The sequence below is a fragment of the Fukomys damarensis genome, unplaced genomic scaffold, assembly GCF_012274545.1.
Source record: "Fukomys damarensis isolate Sample0158 unplaced genomic scaffold, DMR_v1.0_HiC HiC_scaffold_37, whole genome shotgun sequence".
Taxonomy (NCBI): domain Eukaryota; kingdom Metazoa; phylum Chordata; class Mammalia; order Rodentia; family Bathyergidae; genus Fukomys; species Fukomys damarensis.
Window position 1 is genome coordinate 19,600,801 of NW_022900949.1, and position 17,621 is coordinate 19,618,421.

Below are 17,621 nucleotides of genomic sequence, written 5' to 3' on the forward strand. Positions count from 1 at the left end.
TGTTCCTTTCCCACTGAGTTTTGGACTTCCTCGTGTATCCTGTGTGGTTTGTGAATATTTTCTCTGCTTCTGCGGGTCATCTCTGCTCCAGCGGCTCAGGCCCTTGCTGTACATAGACCTGGTGTGTGTGTCGCAGTACATTTGTCTGCTTTTACTTTTGTTTTCTGTGCGTTTGGGGTCTTGTCCAAGAGAGCCATGCCCTTCCCAGTGTCCTCAGAAATGCCCTGAAGTTTCTACCGTTCTGTATAATTGGTGAGAAATGGGATCTAGGTGCATCTTTTGCGTGTGGATACCCAGTTCTCCCCATACCTTCGTGGAGAAGACTCTTCTTTCTCCAGTGCATGTTTTAGCACTTAGAAAAGCATTGACTCTGTAGATGTGTGGGTTTATGTGTATGCTCCCAGTTCTGTTTCATTGCTCTGTGTCTCTGTTTTGATGCTGATTCCATGTTACGTTGATCATTACACCTTTGTGTAGTAAATTTTGAAGCCGGTAGTGTAATGCCTCCTGCTTTGTTCTTTTTGCTCAAAGTAGCTTCGGGTATGCAGGGTTTTCTGTGGTTCCATAAAACTTTTAAGGTTTTTTCTAGTTCTGTGAAGAATGTCATTGCATTTTGATAGAGGTTACATCAACTCTGTAGTTTGTGTTGGGTGGTTTGGACATCTTAAACAATATTCTTTGAACCCGTGAACATGAGATATCTGTGTGTATGTGTGTGTGCTTCAGCAATGACTTGTAATTTTTGTTGTAGAGATTTGTCACCTCTGCTTCAGTTTATTTCTGAGCATTTTATTTCAGCTATCATAAATAGAATTTCCTTCTTAATTTCTTTCTCTTGCCCAACTGCTGGCTACGACCTCCAGTGCTATGTTGGATAATAGTGATGAAAGGTGGGCATCTTTATCTTGTTCCTGATCTTAGAAGACTTTCAGGTTTTCCACATTCAGTATAGTGTTAGTTGGACTGGGGATGTAGCTCTCTGGCACTGTGCCTGCCTGACAAGCGTAAGGTCCTGAGTTCCAACCCCAGTACCAAAAAAAAAACATTCCATTATAGTGTTGGCTGCTGGCTCCCTGGATGGCCTTTCTTATGTTGAGGTGCATTCTTCCTATACCTAATCTGTTCTTTGTTGTGAAGGGCCGTGGGATTTTATCAGATGCCTCTTCCGACTGTGTCTGCACGGTCATGGGGTTTTGGCCCCCATTCTCTGGGTGTGGTGTGTCCTGGTTATGGGCAGCTGAGCCACCTTTGCCATCTTGCATCCATGGGGTGAATCCCACTTGATCGTGCAAATAATATGCTGTTGGATGCAATTTGCTAGTGGTGTTGTTTGGGGGGGCTTTTTTGGAGATTTTTGCATCTAAGTTCATCAAAGATATTGGCCTATAGTTTTCTTTTGTTATTTTTGTGTACTTGCTTAGTTTTAGTGGGCAATACTGACATGGTAGTTTGGAATAATTTCTTCCTCTTAAATTTTCTGGAATAGTTTGAGAAGAACTGGTATTACTTTTCCTTTAAATGCTTGTAGAACTTGGCAGTGAAGCCACCTACCCCACCAGACACACACACACACACACGCACACACACACACACATACACACACACACCCAGGGGTGGCAAGCATAATTAAGGCCTTTTACACCTGCTGCTCAGGAGTAACCACCAGATGGAATTTGGTGTTGCATATTCCTTCTCCTTGCTTCTGTGGCTCAGTAGAAGAGATAAATTCTTCTACATGCTCTGTCTACATGGTCCCTGCATGTGTTAAATTTATTCTTCATCAGAGAGATTTTTTTACCCTTCAGATTTAATTTTGATATCTACTTCAGTTTACATGTTGATTTTTTTTTTTCTTGGTACCGGGGATGGAACTCTAGTCCTTGCTCATGTGAGGCCGGGAGACAGGTGCCAGAACCACTGAGCTACATCCTGGCCCTACGTTTTCATTTTGATTGTGATTTTTTGCAGGGCTGGGGTTGGAACCCGAGGAATTGCCCATGTAAAGCAAGCTCTACCACTGAGTTGTATGCCCAGCCTCACATTTTTTTAAATCTGGAAAAATAGATTCAATTTTAGTAAGCTATTTCATTTTCCTTAAATAATGTTTAATGCTTTCATGTTCTGTTAGTTGAGATACCTCTTTCTACCTATGTGGAGGGCACACTTTCTTCACATATCTAACCTTTTCTTCCATTAAGTTTATAGGTACATTTAGGTATATAGTACAGTTGCATTCATCATTGGGATCTTGTACCTTTACATGATGTGTTTTGGTTCTTATTTTTTCCCCATTCCCCTGCCCTCCATTTACCCACTCCACCCTTCCGTATTTACAGAGACTTTGCTTTCATTTTTTTCCTTTTCTCATATTTTTTCCTTTCCCTTCTTATCTTTCCTCTGCCCCTCCTACTTCTGCTTCCCCTTTGGACCTTTTATTCCTATTTCACATTATCAGTTAAACATTTTGATCCTTACTTACACTTTTATTTTCTGATACCACAGAAACTATTCAGTATTTAAACATGTGCGTCCTATTTATTTCATTCAAGAGTATGGCTTCAATGTGCATCCACTTAGCTATAAATGACTCTAGTTTCTCGTTCTTTATGGCTGAGTAGTACTCCATTTTATTAGGAAAACTACATCTTCTTTTTCCAATCTCCAGTTGATGGGCAATAGCACTGTTTCCAAGTTTTAGCTATTACAAACTGTGCTGGTGTGAACATGGGTTGCATATATCACTGTGGTATGATTGTTTTAATTCTTTTGGAAAGATACCCAACAGGAGAATAGCTGGGTCAAATGAGACCTCTATTCCTAGTTCTTTGAGGTATCTCCATATTGATTTCCACAGTGGTTGCACCAGTCTGCACTCCCACCAGCAATGGAGAAGGGTTCCTTTCTCCCCACAGCCCCACCAACATTTGTTATTCGTTGATTTCTTAATAGCAGCCATTCTTTCTGGGGTGAGGGGGAATCTCAGTGTTGTTTTCATCTGCGTCTCTCAAAGGACCAGTGATGTTGAACATTTTTTCATATATTTATTTGCTGCTTTTACTTGTTTGTCTGAGAAATGTCTGTTCATTTCAGATGCCCATTTTTGAATTGGGTCTTTATATTGAGGGGCTGTTTTTTTTTTTTTTGGTTTTTTTTTTAAGTTCTTTATACTAGATAATATCCATCAGGACCTGGGCTTGACTTGTTGGTAAATTTTTAATTATGTTTTCAATTTCACTGATTATAATTGAGGTGTTTAGAATTTTTCTATCTTCGTTCAGCTTTGGTAATTCATATGTATCTCGGAATCTGTCCATTTCTTCTCTGTTCTCCATTTTATTACAGCACAGGTTCTCGTAAGTATTGATGATGCTCTGGATTTCTGCTGGATCTGTTGTGACTTCACCATTTTCATTCCTAATTGCATGAATTTGGGCCTTTTCTTTCCTTTTTTTGATAAGGTTGGCTAAGGGTTTATCGATTTTTATTCTTTGGAAAACCAACTCTTGAATTCGTTGATTTTTTGGGGGGGGTATCATTCTCTTAGTCTCCGTTGCATTGATTTCTGCCCTGATCTTTATAATTTCCCCCCTGATCTTTATAATTTCCCCTCTTGTATGAGCTTTGGGTTTGTCCTACTCTTCTTTTTCTAGGAGCTTGAGGTTCAGCATTCAGTTGTTTGAGTTTGCTCTGTTTTCCTAGTGTGGGCATTCGCTGCTATGAATTTCCTTCATAAAACTGCTTTCACTGTGTCCCATAGATTTCTCTATGTTGTACTGGCATTATTGTTTAATTGTAGAAACTGTCTAATTTCTTCTGTGACCCATTGGTTGGTCAGGAGGGTGTTATTCAATTTCCATGTGTTTGTGGGGTTCTTGCATTTTCTTATGCTGTTGATCTCCAGTTTTATGGTCTGATAATATACAGGGGATAACTTCAGTTGTTCTGCATTTACTTGTTCTTTGAGCTAAACATGTTCTGGTAATAGTGTGCGGTCTGTTTTGCAGAATGACCTGTTCTCGCTTTTGTATTGAAGTACGTTTCACTTTTTCCATCTTTTTAAATGTAGAAATAAAGGCTTACAAAAAAACAAGGAAATAAAGATTTTTTTTTTTTTTTTTTTTTTTTTTTTTTTTTTTTTTGGTACCAGGGATTGAACTCAGGTCCTTGTGCTCGTGAGGCAGACACCAGAACCACTGAGCTAAATCCCCAGCCCCAAAGAATATTTTTTTTAAAAAGTCAGTATATAGGTAGAAAAGATTTATTTATTTAGTTTAGTTTAGTGTTTTTGTTTGAGAACTCAGAAGAACAAAACCTGATAGCTGTTATGTTCTATTGCTGTGCTTCTGTGTAAAACTGGGACATTTTTCCCGTGTAAAGTGTACGGATATTTTCAGTTTGTTAAAGAAGTACTACCTCTGCCTTCATTTCACAGTCCTTTTCTAAGTGGCATAGTTCAAATTCATTCTTTGTAAAGTAAATCCATTTGCTTTAGTCTTTGTGCTTTGTATACTTAATAATTTAAGTTTACAAATAATTTACATGCTGCTAGTGATTTTGACTTCAGCATTTAACATTTTCCAAGGAAAAAGTCATTCAACATTTGAATCATCCTTCCGGGTCAAATCTTAACGATGGACTAGAGATGTAGCATTCTGGTTTTTAACACCAATCTCTTAGAAGGTATTCATTTCCTTCTAGAGGCACTGATAAGTTTTTTTAGCGCAGTCTCTTTTACCATTGTACCTCCTCTTTCCTTTGGCTAATATTCACCAGCTTCCTCATAGCAGGAATATCCCTTTGGCCACTATTTACTGATTACTGGCCAGATGACAGTTTGTATATTACCTAGCCTAACTCATCTCCGTCTGTGTATAAATCTTCGGAAGGTTTATAATCAGGCCAGCATAATAATACATAATATTATCAAATACCTGCTTGTACTAGGCATTAGAACTTTAATGTATTGTTTCTCTTAATCATCAGAACAACCTTGCCAGGGGGAAATAATTATTGTCGCTCTCATTTTTCAGTTCAGTAAATTGGGATATTTATAAATAATTTGTGTAAAATCATTTGGATATAGATACGTTAGCTAAAGAATGCCAATTTAAATTTGAATCTTAAATCAATGAATAATAAACTTTAGTTAAAATAAGTATCAAATATTGCAAAATCTGTTAGCCTTACTTGAAAAATAAATGGTAGAGCTGGGATTTTAAACCGTACAGTGTTGTTATAGGGCCCAGTATCTTAATTACGGAATTACATTGGACCCAGAGAATAAAACTTGTTGGGACATTCAGGATTTGGATGGTAGCTACTACTTATATGTGATTAATTGTTTTACTCAAGTTTTTTCCCCCAACTAACTGTATTACTAGAATGTAGAATTACATGCATTCTTTTTGTTTTGAAATGTAATATTCAACTTAAAGTAAATCCATACGTGCTTTTTCTTTCCTCTTGCTTAAATCTGATCATTTTAGCCTTTCTCATCCATATAAGATCATTCTTTTTTACTCAGCTTTCCGCAGAAATGGAAAGATTTAATTACATGTATGTGCTAAAAAGATGCATTTTCCTTTTATGTATATAGATAATGTCAAGGGAATGACACTTAAATATGATATTTGAAAAGGTCTTTGAAATATGTTGTGTATGTTTTTAAAACGTGAGAAATTGTGAAGTGTAGATGTGGAATTGAAAGAGGCTTTTACTAGGGATTACCAGGAAAGCTGTCTTTATCTGCTAAGCAGTCGTCTAGGAAAGTGAAGCAGTAATGTTTCCAGTTGAATTGTACTACAAGTCAGATTGGGCTGTTTTTATACTGCATCCAAAAACTTACTTTCAAAAAGTAAAAACCCAGAAGAATGAATGATGCCTGTTTTAAGTTTGATACTTTTTACTTTCTACTTTGAGCAAAATTACAGACCACATAATGTAAAAAGACGTTTAAAATGAAAGGCTGGGTGTGTGGCTCATGCCTGTAACCCCAGCACTTGGGAGGCTGAGGCAGGAGGATCACTGTGAGCTTAAGACCAGCCTGGGCTACATAGTGTGAGTTCCAGGTCAGTCTCAACTACATAGTGAGACCCTGTCTCAAAAAATAAATAAAATAAAATAAAATGAGTGAGCCAAGTGTTTAAGGCTTAGAGTCAAGGAGAGTGGAAATTGAAGAGAATTGTATTCCTTAGTGAAACTAGCTCACATTCAAAGGATGCTTGTGAGGAAGTTTTCACTTGCGTAGAGGGAATTAAATATTGGGGTAGAATTTGGGGAAAATTCCAGAACAAAAAGTGGATGAGAATCGAGAGTGTGAATCTCGGGGGCTGTGATGCTGTTTACTGGGATTGGCCTCTTTTAATCTGTTCCATCTTCATATGTTTTCAGGCATAGTGTATTGACAGATTTGTCAATGGCAAAATATCTCTGACTTTGCAACGGCAGTCATTGCAAAATTAGTAGTTCCTTTGTAGAAATTAGCACCAAATTATTTTGGACCACCTCTGTTCTATGTAAGTGAACCTTTCTATCAGAATTTTCAGAAGTCACCCCATTGCTACCCAACCAACTTATTATTTTCTAGAATTCATGAATGGTCATTTACATTTTGTATTTTTAAATATAAGTCTAGTATGATCACCTTTGAGAAACACTGGAGTAGAAGATGTCAATTAAAGAAAAGTCTCATATTATCTAAATCTTTCCATTAAAAAGCGGTGTTTTAATTCAGCAAAACTGAGTGACTCCTAATTTTTTTAGCCAAGAAAATTTTCTTTAATGTCAACTATTGTTAATAAATGTGGGGCCGGCGACAGAGAGATGGAGACTTATGACCAACTTGATTGGAATTCGGTTTTCATTTGAGTGACTTCAGTTGAAGAGAAACTCTCTTCCTTTTAAACTGTAGTCATGTGTTGCTCGATGGCAGTATGTTCTGCAAAACACATTGTCAGGACGCTTTGTCGTTGTGTGAACGTCGTTCTGTACACTAACCCAGACCGAGACAGCATGGCCTACTGCACACCCAGGCTGGCAACGCATTGTCTGTCTGGTCTGCACTGACCGCAGTGCCATCCTGTGACTCGTGACTGTGAGTGTAAGTGGATTTTTTCTATTCAGCTAGTAAAGCTTGACAAATGGATTACTTTCAATTGCTTTTGAAACAGCTGTAATGCCACATTTGAATTTCCACCTGGGCTCACATTCCACTGTGCTTGTTGCTAGTGGCTTACTCTCTGCTTCTTCAGTTATTTGGAAATTTTAGGATCCTAACACCCACCTTGAAGTTTTGTGTGAATTAACATCACAAATTTATTCAGTAGCTGCTTACAGAATACCCGACTGCTCAGCCCTGTGGGTGTTAGTGAGCACGATGAACTTCTCCTTTTCAGTTAGTGGGAGAGACAGCTGACACCTGTAAGAAAAGAGAAATGTAATTACAGGTACCAAGCCATAAGCTCTGGCACATACTCAGAATTTAAAGTGGCAGAGCAAGGAATTGAGCCCATGTCCCCTTGCCTCTGAAACAATTTCTACTGCATCCTGTGGCCGAAGTAGTTGAGTCATCCATTTGTTGCTTTAGAGGACCCCTTTCAAAGAGAGTAGCTCAGTATGTCAGTGGGTTGCTGGTAGGCACTGCATTAGGGAGAAACTGAGGCTGAGCCACTTTTTGTATATACCATTATTAAAGACTCAGGTTTATGTTACAATCATTATGAGTATTTTATATTTGGAGCTCATTATTACTGCCCACCTGTGTATGTCTTGTCTTCTCAGTTGTGTGTCTTCTACTGCAGTGGTTCTCAAACTCTGTGCACATCACAACCACCTCAGAGTGTCTGATTCAGGGGGGTCTGGGGCCGGATCCACAGTTTGCATCCCTAACATATTCCCACGTGATACTGATGCAGCTACTCTCGGACCACACATAGAGAACTGCTAACCACCGTTTGTCCCTGCGCGGCATTTACGGTGTGTCTGCCATTTAGCCAAGATGTTCTCTCTCCTCTGACTCTTCCCTTCACTTCTGCTGCATTTACTGAAACTGATATTCCCAAATTTTAGTGTGTATTAGGATCACCTGGGAAACCTGTTCACAAAGACATTCCTATTTGGACTCCAGAGCATTCATTTTTAGCATACACCCTCGATGTTACTGCAGATGGATGACCCATGCATAGCAGCTTGTGAAATGTGGACTGTATTACAGTGGGTCATGTTCTCATTGCCATGAGTATAGTTCATATTTGCATCTGATTGTTTTCTCTGTTTCATTTATTTGTCTTCCTTCTGCCAGCATTCCCAAAGGGAAGAAATCCATCTTGGTAACTGTAATATCTGAGTGCCTAGCACAGTACATCGCCTATGTAGTGACCTTGCCACTGATGGCTGTGTCGCCAGAGGCTGTGCTTACTCTCAGCCTCTGTTTTCTGTGGTACAGCGGTGGTAGTGATGCTCACTGCCATGGAAATCAGCAGCTCCACCATGTGTATAGACTACGTAGTAAGCGATAAGCAGAACACACTCCATTGTGTGGTTGCTGTTGTGTTACGGGAGGGAGAAACTCCAATAGTGTGATTTTAGCATCCATTTCAGTATATGTGCATAATACTTCAGCGATGTCTATTTATGTATTTTGGTAATTTTAATAAAATACTGTGAAGTAAAATTGAGCCTTGGGCTTCTTTTTCTTCCATAGGAAAACAGAGAAATCGCTTGGAGCCAATGGATACCATATTTGTTAAGCAAGTTAAAGAAGGAGGACCTGCCTTTGAAGCTGGATTGTGCACAGGTGCTGACAGTCTTTAAACTTTAACGCCTTGTCATTTTCTTCTCTACTTCCTTCTTCTACATTATATTCCATACTTTTTCCTTTCCTACCCTTCTATATGATATGTTTGTCCCTTTTTCTTCACATCTGTTGCTGCTGTTTTTGAGACCTAATTATATTTCTTGATAACACATATGCATGGGGTTGAACAGGAATAATGCAAATTATAAATCATGGCACTTTCGTTACCCACAGATAATAGATGTGGAAATGCTTTTGAAGAGTTATTTTTCATACACTAAATTTTACAAAGGATTAAAAAGTGGCAAACTGATGGTGATTGATATAATTGAAATAGTCTTGGATCCCCAAGTTCTAGAAGTGTTGGATCAGCCGAGTGCGGATTGACTTGCGGCACAGGGTATCTTAGGTTTTGTCTGCAGGTATCGTGCATGTGCTCTGATTAGCTGCTTGCAGTAGCTGCTTGGTAGTATTACTGTGTATTGCTTACTTTAATTATCATTTTCATCATATGTAAAATAAAGCTAGTTTTAATATCATTGTTTTGTGTGCATATTGGTGTACACGTGGGAGTCTTTTAAATAGAATTATCAGTTTTGATAATCTGGATGTTGCGAAATTGAGACAAAGTAGGGTTGCTGTAAACACATAAAAACTGTATTTTTTTTTCCTTCTTCTGTCCTTTCTCTTGTTGATCCCTCCTCTTCTCTGTCTTTTCCTTTCACTTTATCTGAGTTTTCCTGACTAATTCAATGTCTTTTCCCCAAAGTACTAGTATGTATAAAGACAAAAGCATGTATTTTTAAGTTTTATAGTACAGCGTAGTCAATAAACCAGATATGTAGATTGGAAGAATACCTCAAAAAAATGAGGCAGACTAAGAGTAGAAGACTTGGATGAAATAAAACAGTACGTTAAATCTGTTTAAACCTCTGTCAGAATGACAAGGAAAGTGGAGGGGGAGCTCGTAGTACTGCAGTTCAGGGCTGTTAAACGGTGTAGTTGTGATCACTCGGTGAAGTTTATTGTAAATTCATTTATGTCTAGAACTCTTACTAGAATGTGGCTGTGTTTCATAAGAAGCTAGGTATATTTCAAATGCTACTTTTGAAAATTAACGAGAAAGGATCGCTGCAGGTCAGGGCGGTCCCGGGGTTGGGAACGTTCTCCTTGTCCAGCTCGGGCACCTCTGGAGTCACATGGATGGACGGCCCCATCCCCAGCACTGCCGAGAGCAGAGAAGGATGTTCTTGAAAAGATACTCCGGAAAGGACTCAGGAGTGACTTTCTTGGAGATTTGCTCATGGTGTATTTCCTGTTCCTCTTTGAAGGTGATCGGATCATTAAAGTCAACGGAGAGAGTGTCATTGGAAAGACCTACTCCCAAGTAATTGCCCTAATCCAGAACAGGTGAGGCTCTGGGAACAGTGAATTTTGGCCCGGCCCAGGCTTTATAAAGCAGCAGAGCAAGTAGATCGTACACACTGTGGTGCCCTTGTAAGGGATGGATGTGTCGCAGGGATGCCAAATGTATTTCACAGTGGCACTTGAGACTTGCCAAGAACCACCTGCCTAAGGACAGCTGAGCTGATGGCTTTGCTTTGGCAGATGTGTCAGATTTGTGATTAAAATTTGTCAGCCTGAGTAAGTTACACACTTTTGTTTAAGGTGGCAAATACATAATGTTTAAAATAAATGTAAACCTAGTTTAAAACTTTTTAATGTATGTCACTGAATATTCTTATTGAATAAGCTTTCTGTCGTAAATTCTTTCGTTTTAACCAACATAGCAGGATATTTGTTTTTACTCATTTGTCTGCCTACAATCTGTAGAATAATACAGTAGGGCCTTAACGATGATCTAGTCTGTGTCTCTAGCACACACACACCTAGAGAATTCCAAATAATGAATAAAGAAATCAAATCCAAAGGGGTTATCATACTGGATTTTTGTGAAGAATAGGCCAGCAATCTGGGTCTGATTTTCAGATCAGAACTGTTCTAAGCCATTCTTCCCAGCCTGAAATGCCATGACTTTGTGGTTAGCTAATGTTTTCTATTAGCTTTACTCACCTTCTTATAATACATGAAATTCTTCATTTTCTGAAGGTGTTGATCATGTTCTCTAAGACGTATCTAAAGCAGTTTGTACTATAGTCTAACTTAGTCACACTAATGCTCAACCTATTGTCACTTTGTACATTACCCACTCATGATTAATTGACCTCAGAGTATTCCTTTTAGTGTTTTAATATTTAATACTACTTTTAGAAAAAACAATTTTCTTCTTTTTTGGTGTTAACTGGGGTTGAATAACCAGGGACTTGCACAGAGACCCATCCCCAGCCTTTTTTCATTTTGAGACAAGACCTCACTAAGCTACTAAATTGCTCAAACTTGAGTGGGAGTCTGGAACCCGCCTGCCTCAGGCTCCCAGAGTGTTGGGGTTACAGGCTTGTACCACCATGCCTGGCTGAGAAAACAACTCTTAAATCTTGCCTGCAATGTCAGCGATGAATTTAAAACCTTCATGAGGCAGCAGAAGATCTACCAACATTTTAGTTTCTTGGCAGTCACTGAAATCTTCATAAATACACCAGTATGTTTTGTCAGCCTAGAACTTAAGGATGTTTTGTGTTAGTATGTCTTCTTTTAAAATATTCTAAGCAACCACATCTTGATCTTTTGTGTTCTTCAAAATCTATATAACTTTTCTGTTACTGGTGTAGATCTTTCAGAGTAAACAACACTTTGGAATAACAGTCTTAATTTTCAATTTTCAGTCAATAAAAGCAGTTTGAAAATTAGGGAAATGCTGTTTTTTCATGATCTTATTTTCTTTTAAAAAATTGTGTTGTCCCCCTCACCTTGTGGCTTTGTCTCATAAAACACCTTTGAGAAATTGGGTGAGCGGGCAACCCACTTCCTGGTCCCCCTTCTGTCTCTTTTAGAGAGAAGCTACCTTTCAGTAAATTTTTCCTACTCTTTAAGAAAAAATTGTGTTCTTATTGTCTGCATTTGTTAGAAGTGGATAATGTGATAGTCACTGAGATTCTGCAGTGCACTCATGTAAAATGTATTCTTGCAGAAGAATCTTTCTAAGCATCAATATGCATTTTCAGATGACTTTACTGATTTACAAATGCCCCTAATTTTACTAGTTATATTTATTTGAACCTATTATTTTCATTGATGTGCCATTCTCTTAGGATTTATTAACCTAAATTATGGTTCAGATCTACCAAGAAGAGACACTAGTAAATTATTAGATTTTAAGTTTTAGTTGTTTGCTTAATTGTTGATTTATATTGAAAAAAAATATGATATTGTTAAAAGAGCTGTTAGCACGCTTGATGGATGGGTAGAGCATCGTCACCCTGACTATATCAGAATGTAATTCAATTTAATCTCCCTCTTTGCCCTTTTTTTCCTTCATTGTTCTGGGGATGTAACTCAAGGTTTTGCATGTGAGGCAAGCTCTCTTATCCCTGAGCTGTGCCCCAGCCTCCCTTTGACCTTGCTAAACTAGAGACTTCTCTATATGTTTAACAGAATATTTATAGCATGAAAATAAAATAAGAGTTTGAGCTGTTTCTGAAAGGCTGTAAAATTAAATCATAGAGCTGAAAGCAAGTTATTGTCAGTTCTTAAAAATAATTTCAATAGTTGTAATAGTGAACTGATTTCCTTTACTGAGGATGAGGGAATATTTCAAAATTAGGATATTTAATGATACTTTTGTTAAATTTGAGGGGCACAGTGGTAGAGGGCTTAGTATGTTCAAGGCCTTGAGTTTAATCCTTAGAAACATTAAAAATAAAAAAAGATTAAATTTGAGGGTTTTATGGTCATTCAGGTAGGTTTTAGCTTGCTAGACCATGTGATAAAAATCCGTTTTCTGATTTGAATAAAACCATAGGTAATTGTGTATTGAGTGTATGGATGTGACACTTTATATTTCTGAAGTAGAAGCACATCAGAAGACTTGACTGAGTATAAGTATAAGTAGCACAACCGTATAGCAGACTGCTCTCTTGTACATTATTGACTTACCTGTATCAGAGCTATTTCTTCTTGTTCTAATAATCCGGTCATGAAAACTAAAATTTTAAAAATCCAAAATTATTTTACTTTAGAATATTGCTTAGTGAATGACTTTTCTTGTAAGTCTTTATTAAATCTTCTAAAGCAGTGCCATATATTTAATTCCAGTGGTGCAACGTTGGAACTTAGTGTGATGCCAAAAGATGAAGACATTCTCCAAGTGGTAAGTTCTGAGTATGAATTGCTTCATAGCCATGAATGTTGCTAAAGTAGCTTTCAGAGAGAAAGTGGATTGTATCAAGAATGATTCTAGAATCAAACAGCTTCCTGGTTGTAGAGAAATCTAGAATTTTCTCTACATTTAATAAACAAGATCATTGTCATTTGTACGGAATGAAGTGATAGGAGAATATTTTATTGATTCTATGATGAATCAATGTTTACCTTTAGGATGAAATTCCTAAAAAGTTTGACCCCATGCTGCATTGTAGGTAGCCATTTAACCAAAAGCCAAGCTCACAGAGCAACCGCATGATGCTGGGGGTGAGAATCTTTCCCTCTCTCTCTCATGCCTGAGGATATGAAAGCCAGTCCTATTTTCCGGTCAGTACTACTGTTTTAAATCAGTCAAGCTGTGTTGTTGTCGTCAATTCATTCCGTTAGGTCTAGTGTTCATAATGAATGGAATTTATAACGAGGAAAAAAATGTTAGAAGAAATAAAGCTACGTTGGGGGTAAAAAATAGCAGTCTAAAACATTTTTTTAATGTTTTTAGAAACTTAATGGAATACTTATTAAGCTTAAATATTTCTGGAATAAGATTAAAAAGATCATAAAACATAAATTTTATTCAAGAAAATAATGTAGTTTTCTGCAGTTCACTTTGTTAGCTCAGTGGAATAAAAAGATTGAGCAAAACCCTTTACCTGATGCACTGGCTGTGAACAGCCGTACGAAGTGGCAGTGGCCACCAAAATAGTTTTTTAAATTCCTTTTAGTAAATGTTGAGTATTTCCTTATTATTTCTGAATTCAAGAAAAACAGGGAACTTAAAATTTGAATTTAGCTCAACAAACATCCTAAGTAAACTTTGTGTACAAAGTTTTGTTTTCAAAAAAGTTACAAGCAAATTTTCTAGTGACGCGTCCTACTCACCGACATGTAGATATCCTAACTGAAGCCTGTGGATGTGGACTCAGTGTGGTCAGGTGTGTCCATTTCCTGTGGGAGTGGCTCCTCTGATGACGGGGGCCTGGCCCTGTGGGGTCTGGAGGTCCGACAAGGCAGGTGCAGCCTACGGTGCTGCTCTCAGGCCCACGAGAGGCGGTTACGGATTCCGGACCCTTGTACTGCAGCTCTGTGCCCGAGGAGCAGATGCAGCCATTGCTGTCACTGGAATCTTCAAATGTGAAAACAGATGTGACTTCCCAAACTTAGCTGTTTTTTAAACTTGAGTACGCTTGTTTCCTTGCCAAAGAGCAGCGTTCATCTTGCTGAATGCCTTACACTGTGCCGAATTTCTGAGGAAGGAATTCAATGCAGACTTGCCTGGTAGCCTGCCATGTGATACCTGAAGAGTGACAACTGTACGCAGTGAAAGGAGTCATTTTCTGATGTGATGATCAGTGGGAAGGGAGATAATGTGCCTTGTCTTACGTACAGTATGTGTGAAATTCAGCATAGCAAACAGAATGTGTTTAGTAGCGAACATGAGCTACAGCTCTCCACGGCTCATCAGTAAAGGGTTGGGGTAGAAGGTAAAGTTAATTTTTAAAAACAGCACTTGAGTTATTTTAATCATAAATTCAAAGTACGTCTTTAACGATGAAGGAAAACTCTACTTTTAAACTTAGCCATAATTCACATTTTAATATACTATATGTATATATCTGTAATTTATGCATCATTTCATAAAAGATATTAGGATGTTGCAATTTTTCACGGTGACATCTACCAGTGTCATTTTTTTAGAACTAATATAAAACACAAAGAGAATCTGGGATTTTAGAAACTGTTTGTAGAGATGCTGTCTCTAGCACAGACAGAGCTAAAATGTCCTATAAGGGGCCATTAGAAAAGCACCTAAACTGATCTATATTTGTTACTCAAATGGTAGGCTTTTAAAGATGTGTTGGTCTCTATGAGGTTGAATATCCATTGTGAAGTAAAGTTCAGTAACAAGAACATTTTTCACAGCCACTGTGAAAATCATTTACCCACGGGGAGAAAAGCCATGATAGTTTTTATATGTCTGCATGGGCCACAGCAGGATGAAGGATCATATGGGGTTAGTGTTTCCTAAAGTGAAGTGTGGGCCAGATTGTTCTGGAAGTTCTCAGCTCATTTTGGAGTGATGGCATAGAAAGTCTAGTTTGGTTTAAAACCCACAGAAAGATAACTAAAAAACGAGTCATTTATTATGTCTTAAAATTAGTAGTCTTTGTAGGGCTGGGGATTTGGCTCAGTGGTGCCGCCGCCTGCCTTGCAAGCTCAAGGTCTTGAGTTCAATTCCTGATGCCCCCTCCAAAAAAAAAAAACAAAAAGAAAAAAACTAATGTTTATAATAATACTCGTGTGCTTGGCAGCCTCATTTTTAAGACAACATATGTTTTTTTCAGTTAATAATGTAAACAGTGTTACATTCAGGTCACTGGCAGCATTAAAAGTATTTTAGACTGATACCTCAGGTTCACATTTCTAAGGAGTTATTACAGAACAAAAAGCACTTGTTTTATTATCAAAAAAGTTTCGTTTCCCATCAGATGCTGTCTCTGCATGAATGAAATACCCACCGCCCATCTAGCCACCTCAGCAAAGACACTGACTGACTGAATCTGTTGAGGTTGCTGTAACAAAATACCCCGGACCAGATGGCTTATAAACAACAGATACTTTCTCCTCCTAGTTCCAGGAGCTAGGAATCTGAGACCTAGGCTCAGGTAGTTCCAGTGCTTAGTGGGGTTGGTTTCCTCAGGGGTGGTGCCCGCTCACTGCGTCTTCTGCTGGCGGAGAGGCCAAGGTGGTGGTGTGGGGCCGCTTTCATAAAGGGGGATCTGCATTATGACTGCACCCCGTCACCCCAGTCTTGCATCCTCATGTGAATCAGTATATAAACAGCCTGCGCCATGGGTTCATCTCTCTTTGCGTGGAATAGTGACAGGAGAATAGATGGGGGCATTTTTCTCAGTGCACAACACAAGATATTTTATAAAGCATTTGTCTCAGTGGATCCAAAAATCACACTTTAAGTTAGTTTTGATAATTCTGGTAATCTTGGGCATGTGCAGTGTTTTGGCCAGGCATTTTCAGCATGCTCTGTGCTGTTCTCTGTTGCACAACTCTGTACTTCAGTGGGTAGCAGGATTCGAATTCCGCTAGGTCTGAGACCAAAGGCTGCACTCCAAACCGGAGCTATCCTGCCATCCAGGACAGATGACTTGGGTGGTGTAAACTGAGAGTAACTGAGCTCACACAGTTATTGCTGTACTTTTGGCTCGTTACTTTGTTTATTATGGTAGTGGGAGTTGAACCCATGACCTGTGCACTGAGTGGCATCCCTATCCCTTCTCTTTGTTCTTGGGTTGGGACTGGGTCCTGGCTGAACTTGTGGTCCTCCTGCCCCAGCCCTAACTCAGCCTTTCAGGGTTTGAGTCTTTTTGCCACTCCCTGCGCATGTGATAGAAATTTTAAAAAGTCATTTAATCTAAGGTTTTCTTTAAACTTATTAGGGTTACTTTTTTGGTTTGGTTTGGTTTGGTACTGGGGATCAAATTCAGGTCCTTGTGCTTTGTGAGGCAGGTGGCAGAACCACTGAGCTAAATCCCCAGCCTTATTAGGGTTACTTTTAAAACAATCACTTCTTGCGTCCCATGGTCAACATCACATTGTGTTTGAAGTTAAGTGTAGGTTTGTCACAGGTGGATCCAAGCCCTGCCTAAAGTAGGGAGGGAAGCAAGAGTAGGAATTTTGGAAGTTGTTTTCGTATTTTGCAGTTAGCAGCAGTTACTTGGTTCTTTTGCAGTAAATCTGTTTTTAAGCTTAAGAAAGTTACATGCTTGTTGAAATTTTTTCAAATATTGTAGAAAGGTATAGAAGAGCTGAGGGTGTGGCTTGGGGATAGAGCCCTTGCCTGGCTTTCTCTGGCCCTGGATGCAATCCCCAGCAAGAATTCATTATTAATTAAAGTTAAGAAAGGTGTTCAAAAAAATCCAAGTCCTTCCCCATCCACGGCACTCCTCCCCTCACACCTGACCGTCCCTGCACAGACAAATACACAGTTACTCTCGGCGGTGTGGCATTAAACTGACAGTTGACCTGTTAAGGTGAGCTGGGGGCCTAGAATTTCAATCTCATTGGTCTGTTTTTCTAGTCTGTGGGACATTTTGTTTTGCTCTTATTTTTTTCTTTGTTTTTGCCATTTAATAGTATCATAGGCATGGTACTAGTGATTTTTTTTTTCTATTACCAGGGATCGAACTCAGGACCTTGCACTTGGGAGCAGGTGGCAGAACCACCATGTGAAATCCCTGGTCCAGTAGTGATTTTGATGTGACTACTTCAAAAATGAACTAAATGATTATTTTAGGAGTATTTAGTGACTGTTAAGCCTGATACCTGTACTCTAGAACAGACTATGAATAAATAGTAAATGTTACTTCGTAGACTCCTCACGATCCTAATTCCAAATGAAGAACCTTGGGGTCATCTCACTTTACTTAATTCTTCCCGGCTTCTTTTTTAAAGAGTCTGGGGCTCTAGGCAGCGCAGCAGAGTTGCACTGTCC

General features: G+C 38.7%; 1 protein-coding gene across 1 annotated transcript in view; it reads left to right on the top strand.

The window, feature by feature from the left end:
* Positions 1-17,621, top strand: part of Arhgap21 (Rho GTPase activating protein 21) — a 79,095-nt gene that overhangs the window by 16,824 nt on the left and 44,650 nt on the right. Inside the window, exons 3-5 of the mRNA XM_033759661.1 lie at positions 8,702-8,794; positions 10,126-10,204; positions 13,007-13,061. Coding sequence (XP_033615552.1) covers positions 8,702-8,794; positions 10,126-10,204; positions 13,007-13,061 — 227 coding nt within the window. The remainder of the gene's footprint in view (positions 1-8,701; positions 8,795-10,125; positions 10,205-13,006; positions 13,062-17,621) is intronic.